Source organism: Chiloscyllium plagiosum, chromosome 18, assembly GCF_004010195.1.
Source record: "Chiloscyllium plagiosum isolate BGI_BamShark_2017 chromosome 18, ASM401019v2, whole genome shotgun sequence".
NCBI lineage: Eukaryota > Metazoa > Chordata > Chondrichthyes > Orectolobiformes > Hemiscylliidae > Chiloscyllium > Chiloscyllium plagiosum.
In genome coordinates, this window is record NC_057727.1 from 60,510,943 (window position 1) to 60,534,864 (window position 23,922).

Sequence of the window (23,922 nt, forward strand, 5' to 3'; positions counted from 1 at the left end):
CCTGTTTTCGATCTGTTATCCCTTATCGACCTTGCGTTCTAGTTTGCCTCACAAGAGGAAGCACCCTTTCTACACCTACTTCATCAATCCCTTTTAACTCCTTATATCCCTCAATTAGATCTCCTCTCATTCCTTTAAACTCCAGAGTGTATAGGCCTGAACTGCTCAATCTCTCCTCATAGGATAGGCCAAGTGCGGGGTACACTTTGAGGCTAGAAGCTCCCTGATGGGTGCAGACAAAAATGGGGTTATAGAGTCATATAGAGTCACGTAGCACGTCAACAGACCTTGTGGTCCAACTCATCCGTGCTGACCAGATATCCTACATTGATCTAGTCCCATTTGCCAGCATTTGGCCCATGCCCCTCTGAACCCATCCTATTCATATACCAATCCAGACGCCTTTAGAACCCTTTTCACATGCATCCAAGTCTTAGGGATGCTTGGGCTTCCTCAACTGTGAAGTGAGTGAGGGGGCAGAAAAGAAGATCACTCAAGATTGACAGTTCTTGGAGGAGATGGAGTGAAATGAAAACCAGAAGGCAGATTATTTGCAATGTGCTCTTTATTAATTTGAATTGATACTACATTAGCTAAATCAGACCTGTACAGGGTAATTACATTGGAGCATCGCCAAAGGGACGGCTTGTTTTAGAAAGGGTCTGAGCTTTAAAAATAATTGGGGAAGGTTGGGGGGGGGTGTGCGGGTGAGGTACTAGACAGCCGGGTGGATTTTAGAGTGTACGATGCCCTGATAACCTGACAGTGTGGGAGACGTACTGTCACTCTTGTTATTGTCACAAAGCTCAAGATGGAAGGATTCATTCTGTTCAAATCTTCACCATGCAGATGAAAAGTTCCACTATTTTAGAACGCTTGGACTTGTTTGGAAATCGCGGTCCTTTGAATCTCAACGAGACAGATTTTTATTTTGGAAATTTCAGCTTCAACACCGCATGCCAACCTGGGCCTGGCTTGAGTTGGACAAGCTGGCGCGTTACGCAGGCGCGACCTGACTGGACGAAACTGATGAAGCCTCAGTCTTACTGGCACTAGCTGAGGCGGACTCGTCCTCTTCGAATGGATTCTTGCCACAGCAGAGGGTGGTGATCATACAGTTACGGAACTGGGAAAGAGCGAGAGTGAGGGAGAGAGAGAGAAGAACACAATCGAGTCACTCTGGGCTTGCACAAGTCTAACGACACACACCCTGAGCCACCCATCATCCTCCGCACTACCTACCAGAGAGTGAAACCTGCAAGTCCCAGAGCCTTCCCTTTTGAGACTATAATGATGTAGCCTATGATGGTATATACAGACACTCGCAGGACATTACAAGGATTCAACATCTGGACTGTAGTCATTCAGAAGGAGGCAGAGAGAGAGAGAGAGAGAGAAAGACAGAGAGAGACAAAGAGACAGACAGATAGACAGACAGAGAAAGACAAGTAGAGACAGAGACAAACAGACAGAGAGACAGACAGAGAAATAGAGAGGCAGAAACTTTCAGACAAACGAGGGACAGAGAGAGAGAGAGGCAGAGAAATAGAGGGAGAGAAAGAGAGGCAGAGAAATAGAGGGAGAGACAGGGAGAGAGGGAGAGAGGGAGAGAGACAGAGGGAGAGAATGAGAGAGAGAGAGATACAGAAGGAGATAAAGAGATAGAGAGGGAGAAACAGAGGGAGAGAACAGCATTGTGAAGGTGTAAACATCTTTATACACATTATTTGCCTGATTAAAAAGCTCTTCTGCAGGGTGCACTATTGAAATCAAGATCTGATGGTGTGAAATATGCTCATTGCTTTCACTTCCTTCCTCACAGACACACACACTCACTCACACGCACACTCTCACTCAATGTATTCTATCACTCACACTGTCTGGCAAATGCAGAATCTTTCATTCAATCTCACACTCACGCTCACTGTCTCTCCATCTCACACACACACGACGCACATGCCTGTGTACATACATGCATAAATACAGACAGTGACTGAGAAACCTTCACATACACATTCATGCTTATACAGACACACATACAGATTGAGAGACAGCAACACCTACAAATAAACAGTGAGACATAGAAAGAGAGACTGTGAAACTGAGACACCTTCACTAATGTATACACTCACATACAGACACACACACACTCACCACACATAGATAGACACACAGACTGAGAGATAGCAACACCCAAAATACAGAAAGATGTGGACAGAGAGACTAAGCGACTGAGACAAGCACAGTCAGATGTACATCCACACTCAGACAAACACCCACACACAGCCAGAGAGACTGAGGTACAATAAAACACGTATCCAGATTTTAAGAGAGAGAGAGATAAATGAGACAGACACAAAGAGAGATAGAGAAAGAGACAGAGAGACGGAGTGTTTGAGTGAGAGCGAGTGTTTAAAGACTGAGGGACAGTCGGCCTTACCTGTTTGTTCATCAGAATGTAAATGAGAGGGTTGTACAGAGCTGAGCTTTTGGCAAAGAAAGCTGGGATGGTCATGAAGACCGGCCCAAATTCACTGCCTTGATTGGTGAAGATGTAGAACGCCACAGAGGCATACGGCAACCAACAAATGAGGAAAGCAAACACCATGATGACGACCATTCGAGTGACCTCCCGCTCAGCTCTCTGGGTAGTTTCTGATTCCTGTTGCTGAGCTGCAGCCTGGGGACAAGAAGGGAGTATTAGTGAGTGAGGATCAATGTCAGTTGAGGAACAAACATCGAATGATGGTCAAATTTACAAAGCTACAAACTGCAGGTGACAGGCTGCTGGGTTATAGTATCCTCAAGCCCAGAATTGTGGATAAACAACATGACCGAACTTCCATGCTGGCAAGCAAGAAAACAGAACTTAGCAAACCGGGGAATTTACAGGTTAACAGCAGGCCAGAGAAACCCAGAGAACTGCAGCTGGTATAAGTCAAAAATTAAAACAGAAATTGCAAGAAAAACTCAGCAGCTCTAGCAGCATCTGTGAAGAGAAATCAGGGTTAACTTTTTGGGTTGACTTCTAACTCTGATTTCTCTCCACAGATGCTGCCAGACCTGCTGAGGTTTTCGAGCAATTTCTGTTTCTGTGTTAGAGAAACCCTCTGGTACCCACATATCCTTCAAAACACAAGGAGGGGATGATGTCTTTCATGGAATGTAGGTGGAAAACGTGGGTAAGAGGGTAAGTGGGAATGTGGAGTAATCAGATCAAGTTTTGTTGAATGGAAGAGCAGGTTTAAGGACCAAATAGCCTACTGCTGATCTTGCTTTGTATGTTCATATGTCCCCATGAGTCAATGCTAGTGACAATGGCCTGGCTAAATTGCCCATAGTGTTAGGTGAAGGGGTAAATGTAGGGGAATGGGTCTGGGTGGGTTGCGCTTCGGTGGGTCGGTGTGGACTTGTTGGGCTGAAGGGCCTGTTTCCACACTGTAAGTAATCTAAATTGCTTATTTTGGTTTGGATCTTGGATGGAATTTAACCCTGATAAACATGAGGCAATGTACTTAGGAAGAAGGAACAAAACAAGGGAGTACTCAATGAATGGCAACACTCTAAGAAGCTCAAAGGAACTGAGGGAACTGGGGTGCTTGTGAAGGCAGTAGGACAGGTTAATAGTTGTTAAGAAGGCATGTAGGCCACTTACCTTAATTAGTCGAGACATAGCTTATAACAGCAGGGAGGTCATGTTGGAACTGTAGTGTTTTAGGCGAACCCACAACTGGGTGCAGTTCTGGTCTCCGCACTACAGCAAGGATGTGATTGTACAGGAGGGGGTGCAGAGGAGATTCACCAGGATGTTGCCTGGGATGGAGTGTTTTAGCGATGGAGAGGGGCTGGATAAGCTTAAGTTGTGTTCTTTGGAGCAGAGAAGATTGAGGTGGCACCTGCCAGAGGTGTATAAGAATGTGAGGGGCGTGGACAGTATGAATAGAAAGCAGTTTCCCGTAGTTGAAGGGTCAATAGCAAGGGGGCGTCATTTTAAAATGAAAGAGGGGATTTAAAGAAAAACCTTTTCACCCAGAGGGTGGTATGTGCCTGGAATGCACTGCCTAGGAGGATAGGTGAAGCAGAACATGTAAAAGGTATCTGGATGACTATTCAAAGTGTCATAACCATTTAAGGCTATGGGTCTCATACTAGAAAGTGGGACTGGTGGAGGAAATCGTGTATCTTTGGCAGTACTGGTTTGATGGGCTGAGGGCCCTCTTCCGGGGCTCTGCTGTATGGGGTTATGACAGATTTAGATATGGCAGCCAAGAGAGAAAAAAAACACCCTTCATATTTGTTGATGAGACAAGGATTTGGGGATAAGATTGAAGGTTTCGGACAAGAAATAAAGGGAGGGAGTGAGAAAGATCTTACTCAGTGAGCGAGAGTGATCCAGAATTTATTGCCCAAGAAATTCGAGATGATCAATGACTTCAAAGGAACTCAAATTGCTGGGACCACGGAGATAGAGGGGGAGGCATGAGACTGACCAGATTTCTCGATGGCCATTGACTTAATGGACTTAGCCTCCTCTGTGCCATGAATGACTTTTGATGATGCTGCTCTTTTAACAAGGTTATGTTCTCCTTAGTTTTTTTGGGGGGGAGGGAGGGGGCGGGCAGGCATTTAAAACATAGGTTCCGAAAAGTCTGGGTTTGGGTGGGTTTTAGGGCCAATTTGATTATAGCTAGCAGATACTACCTCAGACAAAAGGCAGCTTTGCTCTGGTTTGATTTGGTTTGAGCAGTCTGGCTATTCACTGAAAGCTGTCAGGTAGTGTTTGAGGTTGCTGATGCAAGAAACAGCTCTTTGGAAGAGGGTGTTCCATGCTGCCATATCTCTGTCTCCGGTAAGACCCTGTGTTTGATTTTACCTTTTGTGCCAAGGGGAGTGTATGGAGATTGCTGCAAGTATTTGGAACAGCATCATTAAGTTGGGATAATCTGTTGTGTTTTCGGATAGGTTACGTTTTCTTGTATTCTGTTCTCTTCTGTTTGTGTTTCATTCGGTAATCTTGTAAATAAACCCTGTTTTGTTTAAAACTAAGTGGTTTGACCAGCTGCATCACTCCTGGAATATCCACTTTACACCTGCTTAAAACAACTAGCAAAGTTAGGGTCGGGGCTGCTTTCATGAAATTTGTGGAGGCCTGGCCTAGTCCATAACATACAATGGAACATGGCATTATATGGCTCCAGCCTTTTATTTCATAAAATTAGGGGGAGGCAACTTCATCAGCGTTATTTGTATTCAGAAAGGTATCTTAGAAAAGTATGTGACTCCAATGCGACACAACATCAACTTAGAAATAAAAAACATTGGGTGCACTCAGCAGGATGAGAAGAGAAAGTAATGGCTCAGGCTCAGACCTTTTAACAGAACTGGGAAAAGTGAGAAAACAAACAGACTGAAGCAAGTGAAAGGAGGAGGGTATTAAAAAAAAAGAAAAGTCTAACAGGGAGAGAGAAAGGCAGGAGGCGTTTCGTGACAAACAGAAAGAGCTGGTGGAGAAGTGCTGAGGGAATGATATGGGGACAGACAGAGATGTTCCATAAAGTGGTTACCAAGTCTGTGTTTGGTTGAGGGATATGCAAAAGGACTCCATCTCTTTCGCAACACAATCAAGGTCTCCAATTTGTCTGCCATTTGACTTCATTTGCACCTCTTCTGTGCAGATATACCTCGGGCTCCCATTTACCTCAACCTGTTGTGTTCTGACATCTTCCTAGCACGGTTTCTCATCCCCACAGCCACTACCCGACCTGCTGAGGGGGGTAAGTGCCGAGCAATTCCCCATACTGCTCTTCTTTTATTCTGGACATGCCCTACCAACCCCCCACAGTACTTTCCGCTTTTTAGAAATGACACAAAATGTACTTTCAAAATTACCTCTTTGACTGTGCAGACGAGGCGGCCATAGCAAAAGAAGATAACAGTCAGGGGGATGGAAAAATGTACGGTGAACATGTAGATGACAAAGGATTCATTGTTCACTTCAGGCTTCAGGGTATAGTAATCGATCCCACATGAGCACTGCATTCCCTCAGGGATGTATCTGCAAAGATAAAGAAACCTTCAAGATGAAAAAGGACCAAGGGATTTCATCAATGGAATGCCATTGGCAAACGCCATGCAAAAATGTGTTGCATTTTCCACTCTCCATTTCCCACTTGCTTCTAATCGCAACTCTTTATTAGAGTCCATCGAGCCCTCAGCCCTCTCTTCAGTCTCCTAATCCACCTTCCCCACTTTTCCAAAACGTTAAACCTACCACCTTGTCAATTCCTTCCATATTGTAAACCAGGACCTTTTGCCACCCTACACTTTGGCCTCCCTGGGGCCAAACTTTACCTTGCCTCCTTCCCCTTGTCACATTTGTCTACAACTTTCAGTCCCAGCCTTCCAGTCACCATCACCTCCCATAGGCCACCATTCTCCTGGGAGCTCAGTAAGGAAAGCCATAGAGACTTCAAACAATTGTGAATATGGTACCACAGGATTCTTGTGTGCTCCATGACTTTATCTTGAGTGAGGGATGAGATTTTCAAAGACTTTTGAAGCTATTCAGGGCATCAGGTAGGCCTCAGGCTCTATCGTACCATGGACTCACTTCTGTCTTCATCAACATTCCAGTTCATACCTCACTTGGGCATCGTCACGTTTCATAGAAACCCAAAGTGCAGAAAGAGGCTATTTGGCCCATCAAGTCTGTACCAATCCTCCAAAGAGCACCACCCTTAACCCTGCATTTCCCATTGCTAATCCGTCTAGCCTACACATCCTGGGTGGGGCAATTTAGCATGGCCAATCCACATCTTTGGACTGTGGAAGGAAACTGGATCACCCTGTTGACATGAGGACATGACAGACACGAGGAGAATGTACAAATTCCACGCACAGAGTCACCCACGACTGGAATCGAACCTGGGTCCCTGGCGCTATAAGGCATCATACCGCAAGATAACTCAGAAATAAAAAATGGTGCACTTAGCAGTATCCGCAGGAAAAAAATACCTCGCACTTGGAGCTTTAACAGCCTGCAAAACACACCCCACCCCCTTTATGCACACACGTGTACACAAACACAAACACACACCAAATTTATACTCCAGTAATAATATTTAATTGATTTTGACTGGTAGTTGCAGGTCTGGACTGGTTTTTCATCCAGGCTCTGGGATTTAAGGCAAATCCCCATGAGAGTTGGTACATGTTGAAGTGTGACTTCTCTGAAGGTGAAGGTGTCATTTGCATTGATCAGTGAAGGAAGGTGGGGTGGATTGCAAATGTGATTACCTGGACCATCCGACTAGTGGGGGGAAGGCACAAGCCAATGCCATGATCCACGTGAAGGCTACACCCATAAAGGCATGTTGACTGCCAAATCGGAAGTTGCTCATGGGCTTACAGACAACCACATATCGTTCAATTGCAAGAACCACAAGTGACCAGAGAGAGACTTCACCTGGTGGAGAGAAAGGGAGAGTCAATTCCCCTGACACAGCAAGATCCCAATCAGTCACAATATCAATTGGAACAAGGTCAGTTCAAAACAAAATCCGCAAAAGATTCCCAATGAAAAGGTCACATCCGGCAAATTTAGTCTCACATTAATATCCAAAGAACAAGCATCCCATACAAACACAGTGGATGGACTACTTGGAGCAAGGTCAATGGTAACGTCAACATAAATCCAACTGAAACGTTCCTTCCAAAAAATTTTAGTATGTATCAAATTCAACAAAATGAATCAGGACACTAAATACGAATAACTTAATAAATCCAGCGCTTCAAAAGAAATGACCTCATTGCAGTCAGCAAACTGAATAACATTCATACATTATCTAATTTAAGTAACTTGTATGTAATTTAAGCTATGTTTGTAGTTTAGTTTTAGTTAAGTAGATAGGTTTGTTTTGGTTGAATAGTAACAATGGTACTATGTTATGGCCTTGTTCTTTGCACTTTTTTTTCCTGTTTTGATGGGTTTTTTATATATAAATGTTTTGTAAAAGATTTTAAAAAGCTTTTCAATAAAAACATTTATAAAAAAAAATTCATGGTTTCCAAAGAACCCAACGACATTATCATGGAAAACTCAATGACAATTTGAGATCAGCAACTCCACGAACTTCCCTTCCTAAAAGTCCTAGGACATCCTCTGCATCAAACCTAGTGATATCATCAGCATTGAACAGAAAGACATCAGCAATTAATGTATTCACATCATCACTGCCAACAAATTCAGTGACATCATCAGTCTCCAGCAGGCCAAAAATAATGTCACAATAAACACAACAACCTCATTGGCAACAAAGTGATATTACTGCCTCCATTTCCAATCACGTCATTATTTCCATCAAAGACATCTGAATGTTGGTTTCATGATTGTCAAATGTGGACGTTTTTCTTGTTCTTCTCTCTGTCTCTTACCCACACTATGAAATGGAGTAACTTGGACAAAGTTCCAAAAACGGGCAAGGATTTTTTAAATCAATCTATTCAGGAATGTTTTCCCACTCTCCTGGAGGAGGCGGGACTTGAACCTGGGGCTGTTGATTCAAGCAATAGGGAGACCACCAAGAGCCTCCATTATCTCCATCAAACACATTCACATCATTATCCCCATAAACTCGAGCACATATTATCCTCATCAAAACCAAACAAATCATTATCTCCCTCAAATCCAATAACATCGTTATTCCCATTAAACTCAATGACATCATTATCCCCACCAAACTGAATGATTTGGAGATGCCAGTGTTGGGCTAGGACGTACAAAGTTAAAAAAAAATCACACAACACCAGGTTTATTTGGAAGCACTAGCTTTCAGAGCGCTGCTGGTTCATCAGGTGGTTGTGGAGAATAAGATTGTAAGACACAGAATTTATAGCAAACGTTTACAGTGTGATGTAACTGAAATTATATATTGAAAAAGACCAGGATTGTTTGTTAAGTCGCTCATCTTTTAGAATTCTAAGAGATGACATCATTATCTCCATCAAATCCAATCACAGTATGATCCTCATCAAAACTAAAGAAATCATTATCTCCCTCAACCCAATCACATCATTATCTCCATCAAATCCAAACACACCATTATTGCCATCAAGCCCAATCACATCATTTTCTCCATCAAACACAATCACATCATTGTCACCATCAAATCCAATCACATCATATCTCCATAAAACCCAATCATATCATTACCCCAATCAAATCCAATCACATCATTATCTTCATCAAATCCAATCTCCATTAAATCCAATCACATCATTATCTCCATCCAGCTCAATCACATCATTATCACTGTCAAACTCAAACACATCATTAGTCTCAACAAACCCAATCACAGTATTATCCTCATCAAAACGAAACAAATTATCTTCATCAAACCTAATCACACCATTACTCCATCCAATGTAATGACATCATTATTGCCATCAAACACTATGATATCATTATCACTAACAAACCCAATGACATAATTTTTCCCAACATACCCAATCACATCATTATCCCCATCAAACCCTATGACATCATTATCCCATTCAAACCTAATGACATAATTATCCCCAACAAACTCAATGACATCATTATTGCCATCAAACCCAATCACATCATTATCCCTATCAAACCCAATGACATCATTATCCCCATCATACCCAATCACATTTATATCTCCATCAAACCCAATCACATTATTATCCCCATCAAATCCAATCACGTCATTATCCCCATCATGCTCAAACTCTTCATTATCCCCATCAGGCCCAATCACATCAACATCTCCAACAAACTCAATCACATTACTATCCCCATCAAACTCAATCACATTATTATTACTACCAACAAACGCAAGGCAGTAAAGCAACATGATCATTAATTTAAAAATAATACAATTACATTACAATCTCCAAAAACAATGACGGCATCTGAGACAAAACAAGAAATCCTAACACATCACCATCAACTAATCAATTTACACCATCAAATATCATTACTATAAAAAATCCAATTACACCAATTCTCATTACTTCAATAAATCAAATTACACCATAGAATGGTGCATCCAATTACATCATTATATTACTTAAGAGATTCCAGTTATATGATCAAATACCATGACTTCAACAGATCCAATTGCAACATCAAATATTATTACTGTGATCACTTTAATTATACCCCGATTCAATTATACCCTGAAATACAATTACTTCAACAGATCTAATCACACCATCAAATATCATCACTGCAACAGATCCAATTATGGTAAGTCCCATTACTGCACTCACTCCAATTACACCATCAAAAATGATGATTTAAACTGATCCAATTACACCCTAACGTGCAATTACTTCAATATCCTGTTGTGCCATCAAATATCATTTTAGTAGATCCAATTACACCATCAAATACCTCACGTCAATTAGATCAAATACATCACCAAATATCATTACACCAGTAAATACCATTATTTCACTTATCCAATTATAGCTAACACCATTAATTCAATACACCTAATTACACCATCAAATACCATTTCTTCAACAGATATGATTACACCATTACTTAGTAGATCGAAATGCACCATCATTAACCTTTACCGCAACGGATCAAATTATACCATCAAGTACAATTGTACCAACAGATCCAATTTTCTCAAACACCATTAATTCAATTACTTCAGTATATCCAATACAAGTACCATCAAATAGTAGTAATTCATTGAGCCATTCATACCATGAAATATAATTACTTGAACAAATCCAGTTGCATGAACAAATGCTATGACTTCAATAAGTCCCAGTCACATTCCATTGTAGACCCGATTATGCCATCATAAGTCATTACTTCAGTCAATCCAATTGCATCATCAATTACCATTACTTCAACACATCTATTCACACTTCAAATGCTATAATTTTTGCCGATCCAATTAAACTATCAAATACTGTTACTGCATTTGATCAAATCACACCATCAAAAACCATTATACCAGTACTTCAACACATCCAAATACATGGCAGAATCATTTCTTCAACAGATTCAATTACACTATCAAATGCCATTAGTTCAACAGATCCTATTAAACTAAAAACAATTATTTCAGTTGAACCAATCTGTGACCTGTAACAAGGTTATTCTGTCCTAGGTTTCTTTCAAGCGGCGTCGTAAAGGCAGAAGTTCTGATATATCTGGAAATATTTATTTTGAAAGTCTTTTAAGTATTTTATAAAACACTTGTACAATGAAGGGGAGGTGGCCAGTTCTCCCAGTTAATGGTTTTTTTTCTAGTTTTGGGTTTAGTTTTTAGCTGGGGACCCAAAGGAACAGCTCCACTCTGTTTCTATCTCTCTGCAATCTCTCTCCCGTAAGAACCTATGTTTGAATTAACATTTTTGCCAAAGGGTGTGTTATGGGATGTTGCAGGAAATCAGAACAGCTCTTTGTTAAGTTGCGTTTTCACATCAGTTGGGTTTTCAAATAGTTATGTTATTCTAAGTTCAGTTTTCTTTTGTTTGTGTGTGAATAAATTCTGTTTGTTTAAAACCGCGTGGTTTGACCAGCTGCTTCGCTTCTGGAATTAATGCAGGTTAAAACAACTAGAAAAGTTAGGGTCTGGGCTACTTTCATAAAATATTTTGAGGGGTCTGGCCTGGTCCATAATAGATGACACCATAAAATTCTGTTACTTCAACAGATCCAATTACACCATCAAATGCCATTACTTCTAAAGATCCAGTTAAGTCATCAAATATAGTTACATCAACAGATCCAAATACACCAAATATAATTACTTGAGTAGATCCAATTACACCATCAAATACCATTACATCAATACATCTAATAACACAAAGTCCCATTACTTCAGTAGGTTCAACGACACCATAAATAAAATTACTTCAAAAGATCCAATTACGCTAAATGTGACTACCTCAATAGATCCAAGTACATCATCAACTACTATTAGTTCAATAGATCTAATTAGACCATGAAAACAGGAATTGCTGTCATATTATCACCATCAAAACTCCAATACCATCTTCAACAAAGACCATTCAATCCAACAAACTCAATACCTTCATCACAAGTAACCCCAATGAGATCATTCAATCCAACAAGCTCAACAACACCTTCAACTCAGATCAACCCAACAAGGTGAATAACTCCAAGAAGTTCAACCACATTTTTCATCTCAAACTACACCCACAAGGTCACTAAAATAAACAAATTTAAAAACATTGTCACATCAATCAATGCTAATGTTGTTATTAACTTCCAAAGAACAAGATCTCCTCATCTCAACGCACTCAGAAAGATCACTAACAAACTCAGTAACCTCCTCATTTCAAAAAGCACCAGCAAAATCACTAACCTCAAACACTAGAGTTTTATTTGCTCTCAGGAATTCATTAATAGAGCATATGTTGTCATAATTTTCAGTTCTGATATGCCGTAACTGGCATTGGGTCTACTTTGTGTCCACAACCACTGTAACTGTCCAATCAAACTTTTTAACTGCTCTTGATCTTTTTTGGATACAAAATCACTATTTTATAAGGGCTAGGCCATCAGAAAGCCATTAATTGCTCTAAGTATGAAAGTTGTCCAAAGTAATTCCTGACCTTTTCTGTTTAATTTCTTACACCAAATGTTTAAAGGTCGATAAGTCTGATTTCTAATCTTAAATTTCCTTTTCACCTTATCCATCACAAATCCCTCAAATTCTGAAGTACCTCTCCATAAATAAAATCAACATGCATCATAAAGGTGCCTTAGATGAAACCTCCCAGGTCACCTTTAAACTTAATACTGCCTATTCCAACTGGAGGTGCCTGACTGAGCAATATATTCTTGCTGCAATAAGCAACCCATAAACACATGCAAAAGTAATATAGTTTCCCTTCTATATTACTTTCTTGAAATTCCTTTTGACATTTTGCAATCTGCATAAATGTAACTTTGTTATTAATCGGATTTTATACTAGGCGGATAGTGCTAAAAGACCTGAGAAAATGTTCAAAATCGTTTTTCCTGTAGGTAAGGTCATTTTACTCCAGGAGGAAAAAGGTCCACAAGAGGGTAGAAAGAGTCAAGACCTGATATTTGGTTCCTAAACCCCTATAAGGAGAGGACCCTTGCTGTGAGTGGCAACTGACCATGCGAAAAGCCCTGGACTGACATTGGACAATGCCCTTGACTTACTATGTCTGGATGGCACTGTGGCTTAGCACTGTTGTCTCACAGCACCAGGGACTCAGCTTTGATTCCAGTCTTGAGAGATGGTCTGTATGGAGTTTGCATGTTCTCCCTCTGTCTGTGTGGGTTTCATTCGGGTGCTCGTTTCCTCCCACAGTCCAAAAGTACGTAGGTTAGATTAGATTACATTACAGTGTGGAAACAGGCTCTTCGGCCCAACAAGTCCACACCGACCCGCCGAAGCGCAACCCACCCATACCCCAACATTTACCCCTTACCTAACACTACGGGCAATTTAGTATGGCCAATTCACCTGACCTGCACATCTTTGGACTGTGGGAGGAAACCGGAGCACCCGGAGGAAACCCACGCAGACACAGGGAGAACGTGCAAACTCCACACAGTCGCCTGAGGCGGGAATTGAACCCGGGTCTCTGGCGATGTGAGGCAGCAGTGCTAACCACTGTGCCACCATCTCACCACTATGATTTAGTTATGATTCTCATTTGATCTCGACATTTTCAGCCTATATCTGGGCAATCTTGCATTGCGGCTACATTTGAATCCTCCATTTCTTTTTGGATTTGTGCTGAATGTTCCATTTCAACCACGAAGGCTGTTCAGAATTAATGCTTTCCCAAGAATTTATTTAAGGCTTGGACATGTATTCCAAAAAAATGTGGTTCTTTTGAAAAACCTAACTCTATACTAAGAGCCTACCAGCCCCCAGCCCCATGTGCAATGCTTTAGTAGCGCCCAACAACTTAAAGGCAAACGCTCAATTTTGGAATCGCAAAGTAGAAATTTTGAAATGTTTAATACAGTCCATTAAATTCCATTTATTGTTTAGAAACATTAGAAAGATAGACAACAGTAGCACAAGAAGGCCATTCTGCCCATCAAACCCAGTTTACAATTCTATATGATCATGGCTGATCCTCTATCTCGACATTGCACATTCATGCTTGCACTATACTTATTGACATCTTTAGATTACAGTCATAGATTCATACAGCATGGAAAGACACTCTTCAGTCCAACTTGTCCATATCGACCAAGATTACCAAACTAAGCTAGTCCCATTCACCTGAATCTGGTCCATATCCATTTAAACCTTCTCTGTCCCATGTCTCTGTCTCGCATTGTCTTTTAAATGTTGTAATTGTACTCACCTCTACCACTTCTCCTGGCAGCTCATCCCATACACGGACCACCCTCTGTGTGAAACAGTTGCCACTCAGGTCCCCTTTCGACCTTTCCCCTCTCACCTTAAACCTATACCCTCTAGTTTTGGACTCCCCTACTCTGGGTAAAAGACCTTGTCAATCACCTTATCTATGCCCCTCATGATTTTATAATGCTCTATAAAGTCACACCTCAGCCTCCTATGCTCCAGAGAAAGACATCTCAGCCTATCCAGCCTATCCTTACAACTCAAACCTTCCAGTCTTGGTAACATCCTTGGAAATCTTATCCCCTTTCAAGTTTAAAAACATTCTTCCTAATGCAGGGCAACCAGAATTGTATGCAGTATTCCAAAAATGGCCTTGCAAGTCTATCTATTTATTTCTGAAATATATACAGTGACTTGGCCTCCACCTGATGTCTGTAGTAGAGAATTAAGCAAATCTAAAACACTTTATTCCACTTTCTAAATTTATCAAAGTCTGCTCATGGTTGATTTGTTTTTAATAGACCTTTTTTAGTTTTACTTATAAGGTTTTGCCCATCAACCTTAATAGAATTTCCAAGCCTTTCTTGGTGTCTAGTTGCTGGGGCAGTTTCCCCTTGCTGACCATCTTGCTGTTTGGCAGTGTATTTCAATCTCACATTGCACTATGTGCTAGCAGCTAATATAGCAAACACCCTGCACAAGCAGGAAGTCTAAAGTGAGTAGTCTCAGTGAAGTCTGCATGAGGAGTTAGGGGAGTCCTAGCACAATAAGTCAAAGACAGCCTCCGTTCCCAGTCCAGGGGATTGGCCATAACTCAGTTGTAGGGTCTGTGCCTCTTCAAGTCTGTGGAAATGGTTACAGATTCCATACATGATTCCATACTGGCCCATCCTGAGGAGTAGGACAAGCACCATTGAGGAGACCAGTCAGAGGTTTTGGGTTCTTACTGGATGGGGCTGCTCGGTTAGGTTGCTCGAGGGATGGGTCAGTTCATCAGGTTTGTCAGGAACCCAAGGGGAAACGGGAAGTGTGGGTGGATGAGATTCAGGAACAGAGTCTTCGGGATTGAGGCTGCAGGTTGGGCGTGCGGGGAATAGGAATTAAAGGGCGGCATGGCAAAAACATTTAAAAGGGGGATACATAGGTGGGCTGGGGTCATGCAGGAAGGAGCATGTCCACAAGAATGACCTTTCCTGGCACACTAGAAATAATATTCAAGCAATAATATTCAGAGAAATTATTATTATTATTATTATTATTATTACCATCCTCTGGATATTCAGATAAATTATTATTATTATTATTATTATTATTATTATTATTATTATTATTATTATTACCATCCTCTGGATATAGGTCAGATTTGAATATGGGCCTATTGACCCAGAGATAAGAACGCTACCACCGTGCCACAAAATTACCACACCTGCCTTAGTAACCCTGTATGCCAGGACTGGGATGGGGATGGGGGTGGAAATGGGCCGATGCAGGCTCATTTGTAAAAGTTGGTGGGATCTTGGTGAGGTTCACTGGAATAGCTACCAGACAAGGACCATGGACACTTGGGACCTCACTGATATTAGAAGATAGAAGCTGCAAACCAATAGCCAACGTCTCGTGTCATTTTCAATTGTGCTGGAAATCGTAAGTCATAGAATCATAGAGATGTACAGCATCTTAATGCACTCACTCCCTGTTTGCTATGCACCTCCCTGTCCCAGCCATCACTTTATTCATATCATCTCATTCACATCAATACTTTTGGATACAGAGACCAGGGAAAGAAGAGGGGTAAGGGCTAACGGTATCCTGTATACACCATGTTCATCTTGCAACCCCCTTTTGCAGCAGACTCTCAACTCAGATATCATATCTTGTGCATCCATGAGTCAGGATTAGAGTTAATTTCTCACACCAGATGCTTAAAGACCCAGAATTCTAATTTCTAATCCTAAATTCCCTTGCTATTTTATTGATCACATAACCTTCATGTTCTGCAGAATCTCTCCACAAAACCATCAAGATACATCATAAAGATGCCTGCCAGTTTCTCTCTGTGGTATTGGGAGAAGGTTTCTGGGTCTGCTTTAAACTGAATGCAGCCCACTTTCAGCTAGAGGTACCTAAGTGAGCAATATCATATTCTTGCAACAGGCAACCCATAAACTTACTTGTATAACTTTCATAACTTTCTTTCTATATCACCTGGCAGTTACATTTGGGAGTTCAGAGACTCAAACATAAAGGTACAAAGTCAAAACAGTGAGATTTATATAAATGTAACAAATAACATCCAGTGCACTGTCACCTGGCCCCCAAAGTGCCCTCAAAATGTTTTCTTCTTTCTCTCTTTCCCATTACAACTTATTGTAGTGCCTTGTTCCACAGCTGGGGGAAGAAGCCTGCTCAGCAATGAAGTCCATATTCCCTAAGCGTTTGACTGGGCAATTCCCGGGGTATTTGTGCTTGGATGGCCCAAATGTACCAAGAGTCCTCTTGCCAGAGGCAAGTGAATCCTCTCCACCTGCACCTTCCGAATGTGGGAAAGGGACAAGCAGGGTGGAGACTGAGGGCTCGGCTACCTCTGTAATGTCCTCAGCGGAGACTTCCAAGGATAGTGCCAGTGATTCACCAGCTTCTGGGCAATGAGGATCAATAAAGAGCAGAATGGGCACCTTGCCTCTGGCAGGTCCTCCCAGCTACAGCGTTCTCTCTTGGTCAGCTGCAGAACTGTCACCAGATCATGTTCCCAACCCTTTCTAATGTAATTAATTGATTGATAAATGCAAGACCAAAACTGGACACAATATTCCAGATATAGTTGCACCATGCTGTGTCCAACAAATTCAATTTATATCACATTTGATTTGCACCAAATTTTATGTGCACTCTGACTGATTAACATCAAACAATATTCACACTGAGTTTGATTGACGCTATCATCGACTGGCCTGTCCTGCTTAATATACATCAAATTGGATACACTTCTTGCACTGTTTGCACCAGATATCTAGTTAACAAAGAAACTGGTCATCGACTTCAGGAAATGGAGTAGAGGTCACGTCCTTGTCTGTATTAATGGTGCTGAGCTGGAAGTGGTTGAGAGCTTCAGGTTCCTAGCAGTGAATATCACCAACAATCTATTCTGATCCATCCATGTTGATGTTATGGTCAAGAATGCCTCTACTTCCTCAGAGGACTAAGAAAATTCAATATGTCCACAATGACCCTTCCCCAGTTATATAGATGCACCATAGAAAGCATTTTATCTGAATGCATCGCAGCTTGATATGGCAACTGCTCTGCCCAAGACCCGCAAGAAATTACAGAGAGTTGTGAAGAGCCCAATCCCTCCCAAACACCAGCCTCCTTTCCATTGACTCCCTGTATACTTCTTTCTGAGTTGGGAAAACAGCCAACATAATCAAAGACCCCTCCCACCCCAGTGATACTTTCCTGCAGAGAGCAGAACATATAAAAGTTTGTTGTACCAACAGATTCAAGAACAGCTTCTTCCTTGCTGTTATCAGACTTATGAACAGACCTATATTTTAAAGATGATCTTTCTCTGCATCTTCTCTGTTTTTTTTAATTTAATATATTGTCACTTGTGCCTAGGTACATTTAAAAGTGGATAATGTTGCCATGTCTTGGCAGCATCTTGGATCGCAGAATAAATTACTGAATAAATTACTAAGTGGTAAAATACTAAATAAATTAATACTAAATTGATATCACTAAATACTGAAACATCTTCAAAAGTTCATCTTTCTTCCTTCATAGAGTTCACCCTCGGAGTTCCTCCAGCCGCCACCATCCAACAATGTTGCTGAGGTCTTGGCAATGTGCTCCTTTATTGCCACCATTGCCACCCGGCGCTTCTGCAATCGCCACTTTCGAGCTGGAGATGGTCACCCCGCATGGGTACCATGCCTCCTCCAATGCTAGGTGTCAACTGCTGGGCTCCAAGGCAATCAATGGGGTCCTGGCTTGTTTTCCGATGCCTCCACCCAAGATGGAACAGGGATGGAGATACACGGGGCCCCAAACTCCCACAGGAGGACACCCCAGGGCAACAAAACAAAAAATAAGAACTCCCGACCTGGAAAGACAATGATGAGGCTGTGTGGAGGTGGCAGAGCCTGCCACAGAAGCCATGAACAGTCGGGCCTCTCGTTCAGGAGCCAAGCGCTGCCAACCCCACTGCCACCATTTAGTAATTTTCACCACCCTGCTGTCAGGGGGCTTTCACACTGAAAATAGCTGTAACACTATATTCTGCATTCTGTTATATTTCCATGATGTACTAACATCAGGTATGACTTATTTGGTTAGCATGTGAAACAATATTTTTCACTGTATTTTGGCACGTGACAATAATAAATCAAATCAAATCAAATCAAATGCTGCATGCAACATGAAGTGTACAGCAAATTCAATTATCATCCAATTCGATTCCCACCATATTTGACATCCTCTCAAGGCTTTGCTCTACCTGAAATTACATTTTGAGCAAATTTGATTTGCAATTTATTTGATCTGTACCCACTTCAATCAATACCACATTTAATTAATGTCATTTCCCATTTACATTCGGCTCCACGTCCACCTTCCTCTACCAGCATGAAGCATGATTTACACTAGTATTTACTCCCTGCCTCATCACTAAATCACAGTTTGCACTATTTACATGTCCCACTGCATGTATGGAATTTACTGCTCAGCAGGAATTTCACCAGGTTCCTTTATATGCTCTCATGATTTATTCCATCCCTTGTTTATAGCCTGTCTAACATTGCACCCATTTAGTGAAACCACATTTACATTACTGTCACAGGATCTGCCCCAAGGTCCCCAAAATTATGTTATGCATATTAGGAAACTTGATCTTATTAAAATCATGGATGAAAAATCGTCACGTCATATTCATGTGTACAGATCTTCAAAATATCCTTATTCCCTTTCTTGATCACCAATTATCCAAGCATTTCCAGTATAGCTGTTTTAAATTTATAAGGTTCTTTTATTATCTTTGATCCCTTTGAGGAAAATTTATGCATCTTCAGGGTGGAAATGGGATAAGTTCATTCACACATTGTTCTCTCACCAGGCTTTTAACATTGTTTTTTCTGGTTGACCGGTCTCAAATCCTTCAGCAAACAGATTTCTTCACACGACCCATTTCTGCTCCTGAGATTCTACTTCTGATGGTGTCCCTATCTCTTCTATCATTTGGTTATTGTGAGAAGAATGTTTCTTATCGTCTTTTTTACTGGCTTCCGATCTCTCCAGTTGCCTTCACTCTAGAATATTGTGTTCAATATTTTTACTACTGGACTTCCAATATCATATCAGAGTATGAAATGCAGTTGAAAACAAAGAACATGGACAAAAGGAGCAGGAGTTGGCCATTCTGTCCTTTGAGACTTGCTCTGCTATTCAATATGATCACATTTGATCATCCAATTCCCCTGTTTCCTACTTTCTCCCCATTTGATCCCTTTAGCCCCAAGGACTATTTCTAACTCCTTCTGGAAAAAAAAATAACGTGACCTCAACTACTTCCTGCAGCAGAGAATTCCACCACTCTCTGGGTGAAGACATTTCTCCTCATCTTAGTCCTAAATGGCCTACCCCATATCCTTAAACTCTGGACCCTGTTTCTGGACTCCCCACATTAGGAACAGCCTTCCTGCGTTTACTCTATCTAGACAAGGATAGATTTCTCGACCTTAAATAGATTTCTCGACCTTAAATCAGGGACTCTGAACACACTGTTTCAATGATTTCGTCATTTCCCCTTTTTTGATTTTAAGACTGTACAGAGATTTCTCTCCCCCAGGATTAAAGGATTGAAGTTTGCGTTGGATGCCAACTTCCATTGTTTTACCCTTGTTGATATCCAGGAACGTTGATCTTCATAGGTGTTGAGGATCCAATACAGTACAACTCGATGCATGATTTTGTACCTTTAGTGTAGTGGTTATCACATTCTGCCCAGCACACAAAAGCATCCTACTTCAAAATAGGTAGAAACATCACTAAAACTCACTCTCCTCCTGTGCAGCCAGTTTGACTTGCTCCCGCTTGCTTAAATGCTAACAGCACTCATGTTAAGCGTCTTGTGACACAATCGTAGTTTTAGTGCCTCTGGGGCAGAAGGTCTGAGTTTAGCACACTCTTAAAAGGAATAAGAAAGACCAGGGCACGGACTTAAAGTGATGTCCAAATGAGAAAAGCCTTTTCCACACTGCAAGTAGTTAGGGTCTGGAATGTATTGCATAGAAATGTGATGGAGACAGGTTCAATTGAGGCATTCCAGTTGGTGTTGGAAATGGTGCGCAGGGATATGGGGATAAGGCAGAAAATTGGCACGAGGTAATAGAACCAGCACAGGCAGAATAGACTGAATGGCCTCCTTCTGCACCATTACTATTATGGAATTCTGTGGAAGTCCCAAACACGGCTGGGAAATGTACCCATACCTTATCTGATTATAATATCTGTAACTCAATATTCTAGCCCCAAGGTTTTGATGCCAGCTCGTGAGCAACGTTTGCATTAAATAACGTAAATGCCCGATCAAGCCACACACATTAATCTTAACTTACGCTTTATCGAATCTACAGTAGAAAATTAACTTCAAGCCTTGTTACTATCTATCCTTGGAATGTCCCATCGAATTTTTCCCACAGACGCTTCTGAGCAAACAAGGGCTTGGACTGGTAATAAAATCACGTCGCCTAGCCTCCTGACACATGGAGTTGGACCAAGCATTGAACCAGTGGCTGAAAACATATCCAGAACTTACCTCCAAGTGTGGCGAAGAAACCTTCAAAGTTACAACCGGTCGGTCCGAAGATGAAATAGCCATTCATTGAGGTGATGATGGTGGTAGTGAATCCACCAAAAACCATGAAGAGATCAGAGATTGCCAGGTTGAGGAGGATGTAGTTAAGGGGTTGCCGAAGTTTCTTGTGCTGGATGGTGACATACAGGGTGAGGAAATTGACGGGGAACCCTGTTATAATGAGGAAGAACATGTAGGCTGCCAGCACTGAGAATTTCCAAGGATCAGCCAGGTAGTACTGCGGGTACTCGAATGGGCTCCTGACTATGCCCGTCTTATTGGACATGGGCACATAGAAGTTCTCTCCTTCTGTGCCATTCATGGTTGCAGCTTGTCGTGCAGGTCAGTCGAAGCAAACCCCCTTTCCCTTCCTTTCCCTCGATGATGATCCTCTCTGAACCAGACCCGACCCAGCACAGGAACTGACTGACTTGAGCAATGACTGGTCAGAATCAAACCCCCCCACCCCAGGTCTCTGAGCCCCCTTATAAAGCCTTGGATTAATCTGGCCCTGCCTGTCAGCAGAAAGCAATTAAGCCACGGTGAAAGCATAATAATCCAGGCTGGAGCTGAGACGGTATCGTGAACTCATCCAGTTATTAACACTCACACTGCTGGAGTGGATGGTCAGGCCTTTGCTGAGAAAGCTCATTCAGAAATTGGAAGGAATAAAAGCACAAGGTCAACAGAGGTCAGGATCAGTGGACATGGTGTGCAACTGTATCCATATTTAAACATCATTCCATCTGGATGGACCAGTACATCTATGGATACAGGGAACTGAGCCAGGTCTATTGAACGGATCTTTAGAACCTCAGAATTGCTTGCATTATTTTACAGGCTAGAACATGTATAATAGCGAGCATTAGATGCTGTATGATAGGACTGTGCTTGCAGTTTACATAGAAACATAAAATAGGTGCGGGGTAGGCCATTTCACCCTTCTAAAAATGTTTTAGAAGGCTGATCATGTAATCTCAGGATCCCACTTTCTCTTCATGCCCCTTGATCCCTTTAGCCACAAGGACCACGTCCAGCTCTCCCTTGAATATTTCTAATGAACTGGCCCCGAAAGCTTTCTGTGGGAGAGAATTCCACACATTCACAACTCTCTGCGTGAAGAAATTCTTCCTCATCTCAGTCCTGAATGACTTACCCCTTATTTTTAGACTGTGACCCCTAGATCTGGACTTTCCCAACATTGGGAACATTCTTCCTGCATCTAGCCTGTCCAGTCTCCTTAGGATTTCATACGTTTCAATGGGATTGCCCCCCTCATTCTTCTAAATTCCAATGAGTACAAGCCCAGTCAATCCAACTTTTCTTCATATATCAGTCCTACCATCCCAGGAATCAGTCTCGTGAACCTTCGCTGGACTCCCTCAATAGCAAGAATGCCCTTCCTCAGGCTTGGAGGCCAAAACTGCGCACAATACTCAAGGTGTGGCCTCACCAAGGCCCTGTATAACTGCAGCAAGGCATCCCTACTCCTCTACTCAGACCCTCTTGCTATGAAGGCCAGCATTTCATTAGCTTTCCTCATCGCCTTATGTACCTGCATGCCAACCTCCATCATGACACCCGGGTTTCATTGCACATCACCTTTTCCTAAACTGCCACCATTGCGATAATAATCTGCTTTCTTGTTTTTGCGACGAAAGTAGATAATTTCACATTTATCCACCTAATATTGAATTTGCCAAGTATTTGGCACTCAGCTGCCCAAGTCATCCTCCAGCCTCTTAGCACTCTCACAGCACACACTGCCACCCAGCTTAGTGTCGCGCAAATTTGCAGATATTGCATTCTATTTCTTTGTCCAAATCATTAAATTTATATTGTGAACAGCTGGGGTCCCAGCACTGAACCCTATGGTGTCCCATTCATCACTGTCTGCCTCGCTGAAAAGGACCTGTTTATTCCAATTCTCTGCTTCCTGTTTGCCAATCAGATCGCTACCCACGGCAATACATTACCTCCAATACCATGAGCTTTAATCTTGCTTACTAATCTCTTGGCTTGGACCTTGTCAAAAGTCTTTTCAAAATCCAAAAACACAACATTCACTGATTCATCCTTGTCCACTCCACTGGTTACATCCTCAGAGAATTCCAGAAGATTTGTCAAGCATGATTTCCCTTTAGTGAATCCATAGTGATTGGGCTGATCCTGTCACCGCTTTCCAAATGTTCAGTTATTACATCCTTAACAACTGACTCCAGCATTTTTCCCAGCATTGATGTCAGGCCAACTGGCCTATAAATCCCTTTTTTCTCTGTCCCTCCTTTTCTTTTGAAAGAACAGGGGTCATGTGAGCAACGGGAGTGAATTTCTGTGAGGAACTATCATGGTTCTGAATGAACTGTCCTTGAGTATCGCATGCCCCATGCAGAGCCAGGCACCGCTGAATCAATATCTCTGACATTCGACTCTATTGTGTCAGCCAAGTCCCCTGGATTGGTACAGATTCACAGCCCTAAACAGGAAATCAAGTCCAGCTTGCTGACCATGTAACAGCCACAACAGGAACAGTGTGTGTTTCAGCAAGGGCCTGTTTCCACACTGTAGGGAATTTCATCTAATGGGAGTGAATCTCTGTGAGGAACAGTGTGAGTGTGAGCAATCAGAGTGAATTGTCGTGAGAACAGTATGTTTAGAACCAAAGAACATAGAACCCCTGCAGTGTGGAGGCAG

The 23,922-nt window shown here is 41.9% G+C and overlaps 1 protein-coding gene across 1 annotated transcript; it reads right to left on the reverse strand.

Annotated features, from left to right (window-relative positions):
• Positions 1–547: 547 nt before the first annotated feature.
• Positions 548–21,696, reverse strand: LOC122559120 (rhodopsin). The gene is made up of 5 exons (XM_043708442.1): positions 21,190–21,696; positions 7,297–7,465; positions 5,890–6,055; positions 2,441–2,680; positions 548–1,126 (listed from the first exon to the last, which is right to left on the reverse strand). Exons 1-5 carry the CDS (start codon positions 21,548–21,550, stop codon positions 998–1,000), a joined length of 1,065 nt encoding a protein of 354 aa, XP_043564377.1. The 5' UTR covers positions 21,551–21,696; the 3' UTR covers positions 548–997.
• Between the last annotated feature and the right edge of the window lie 2,226 nt (positions 21,697–23,922).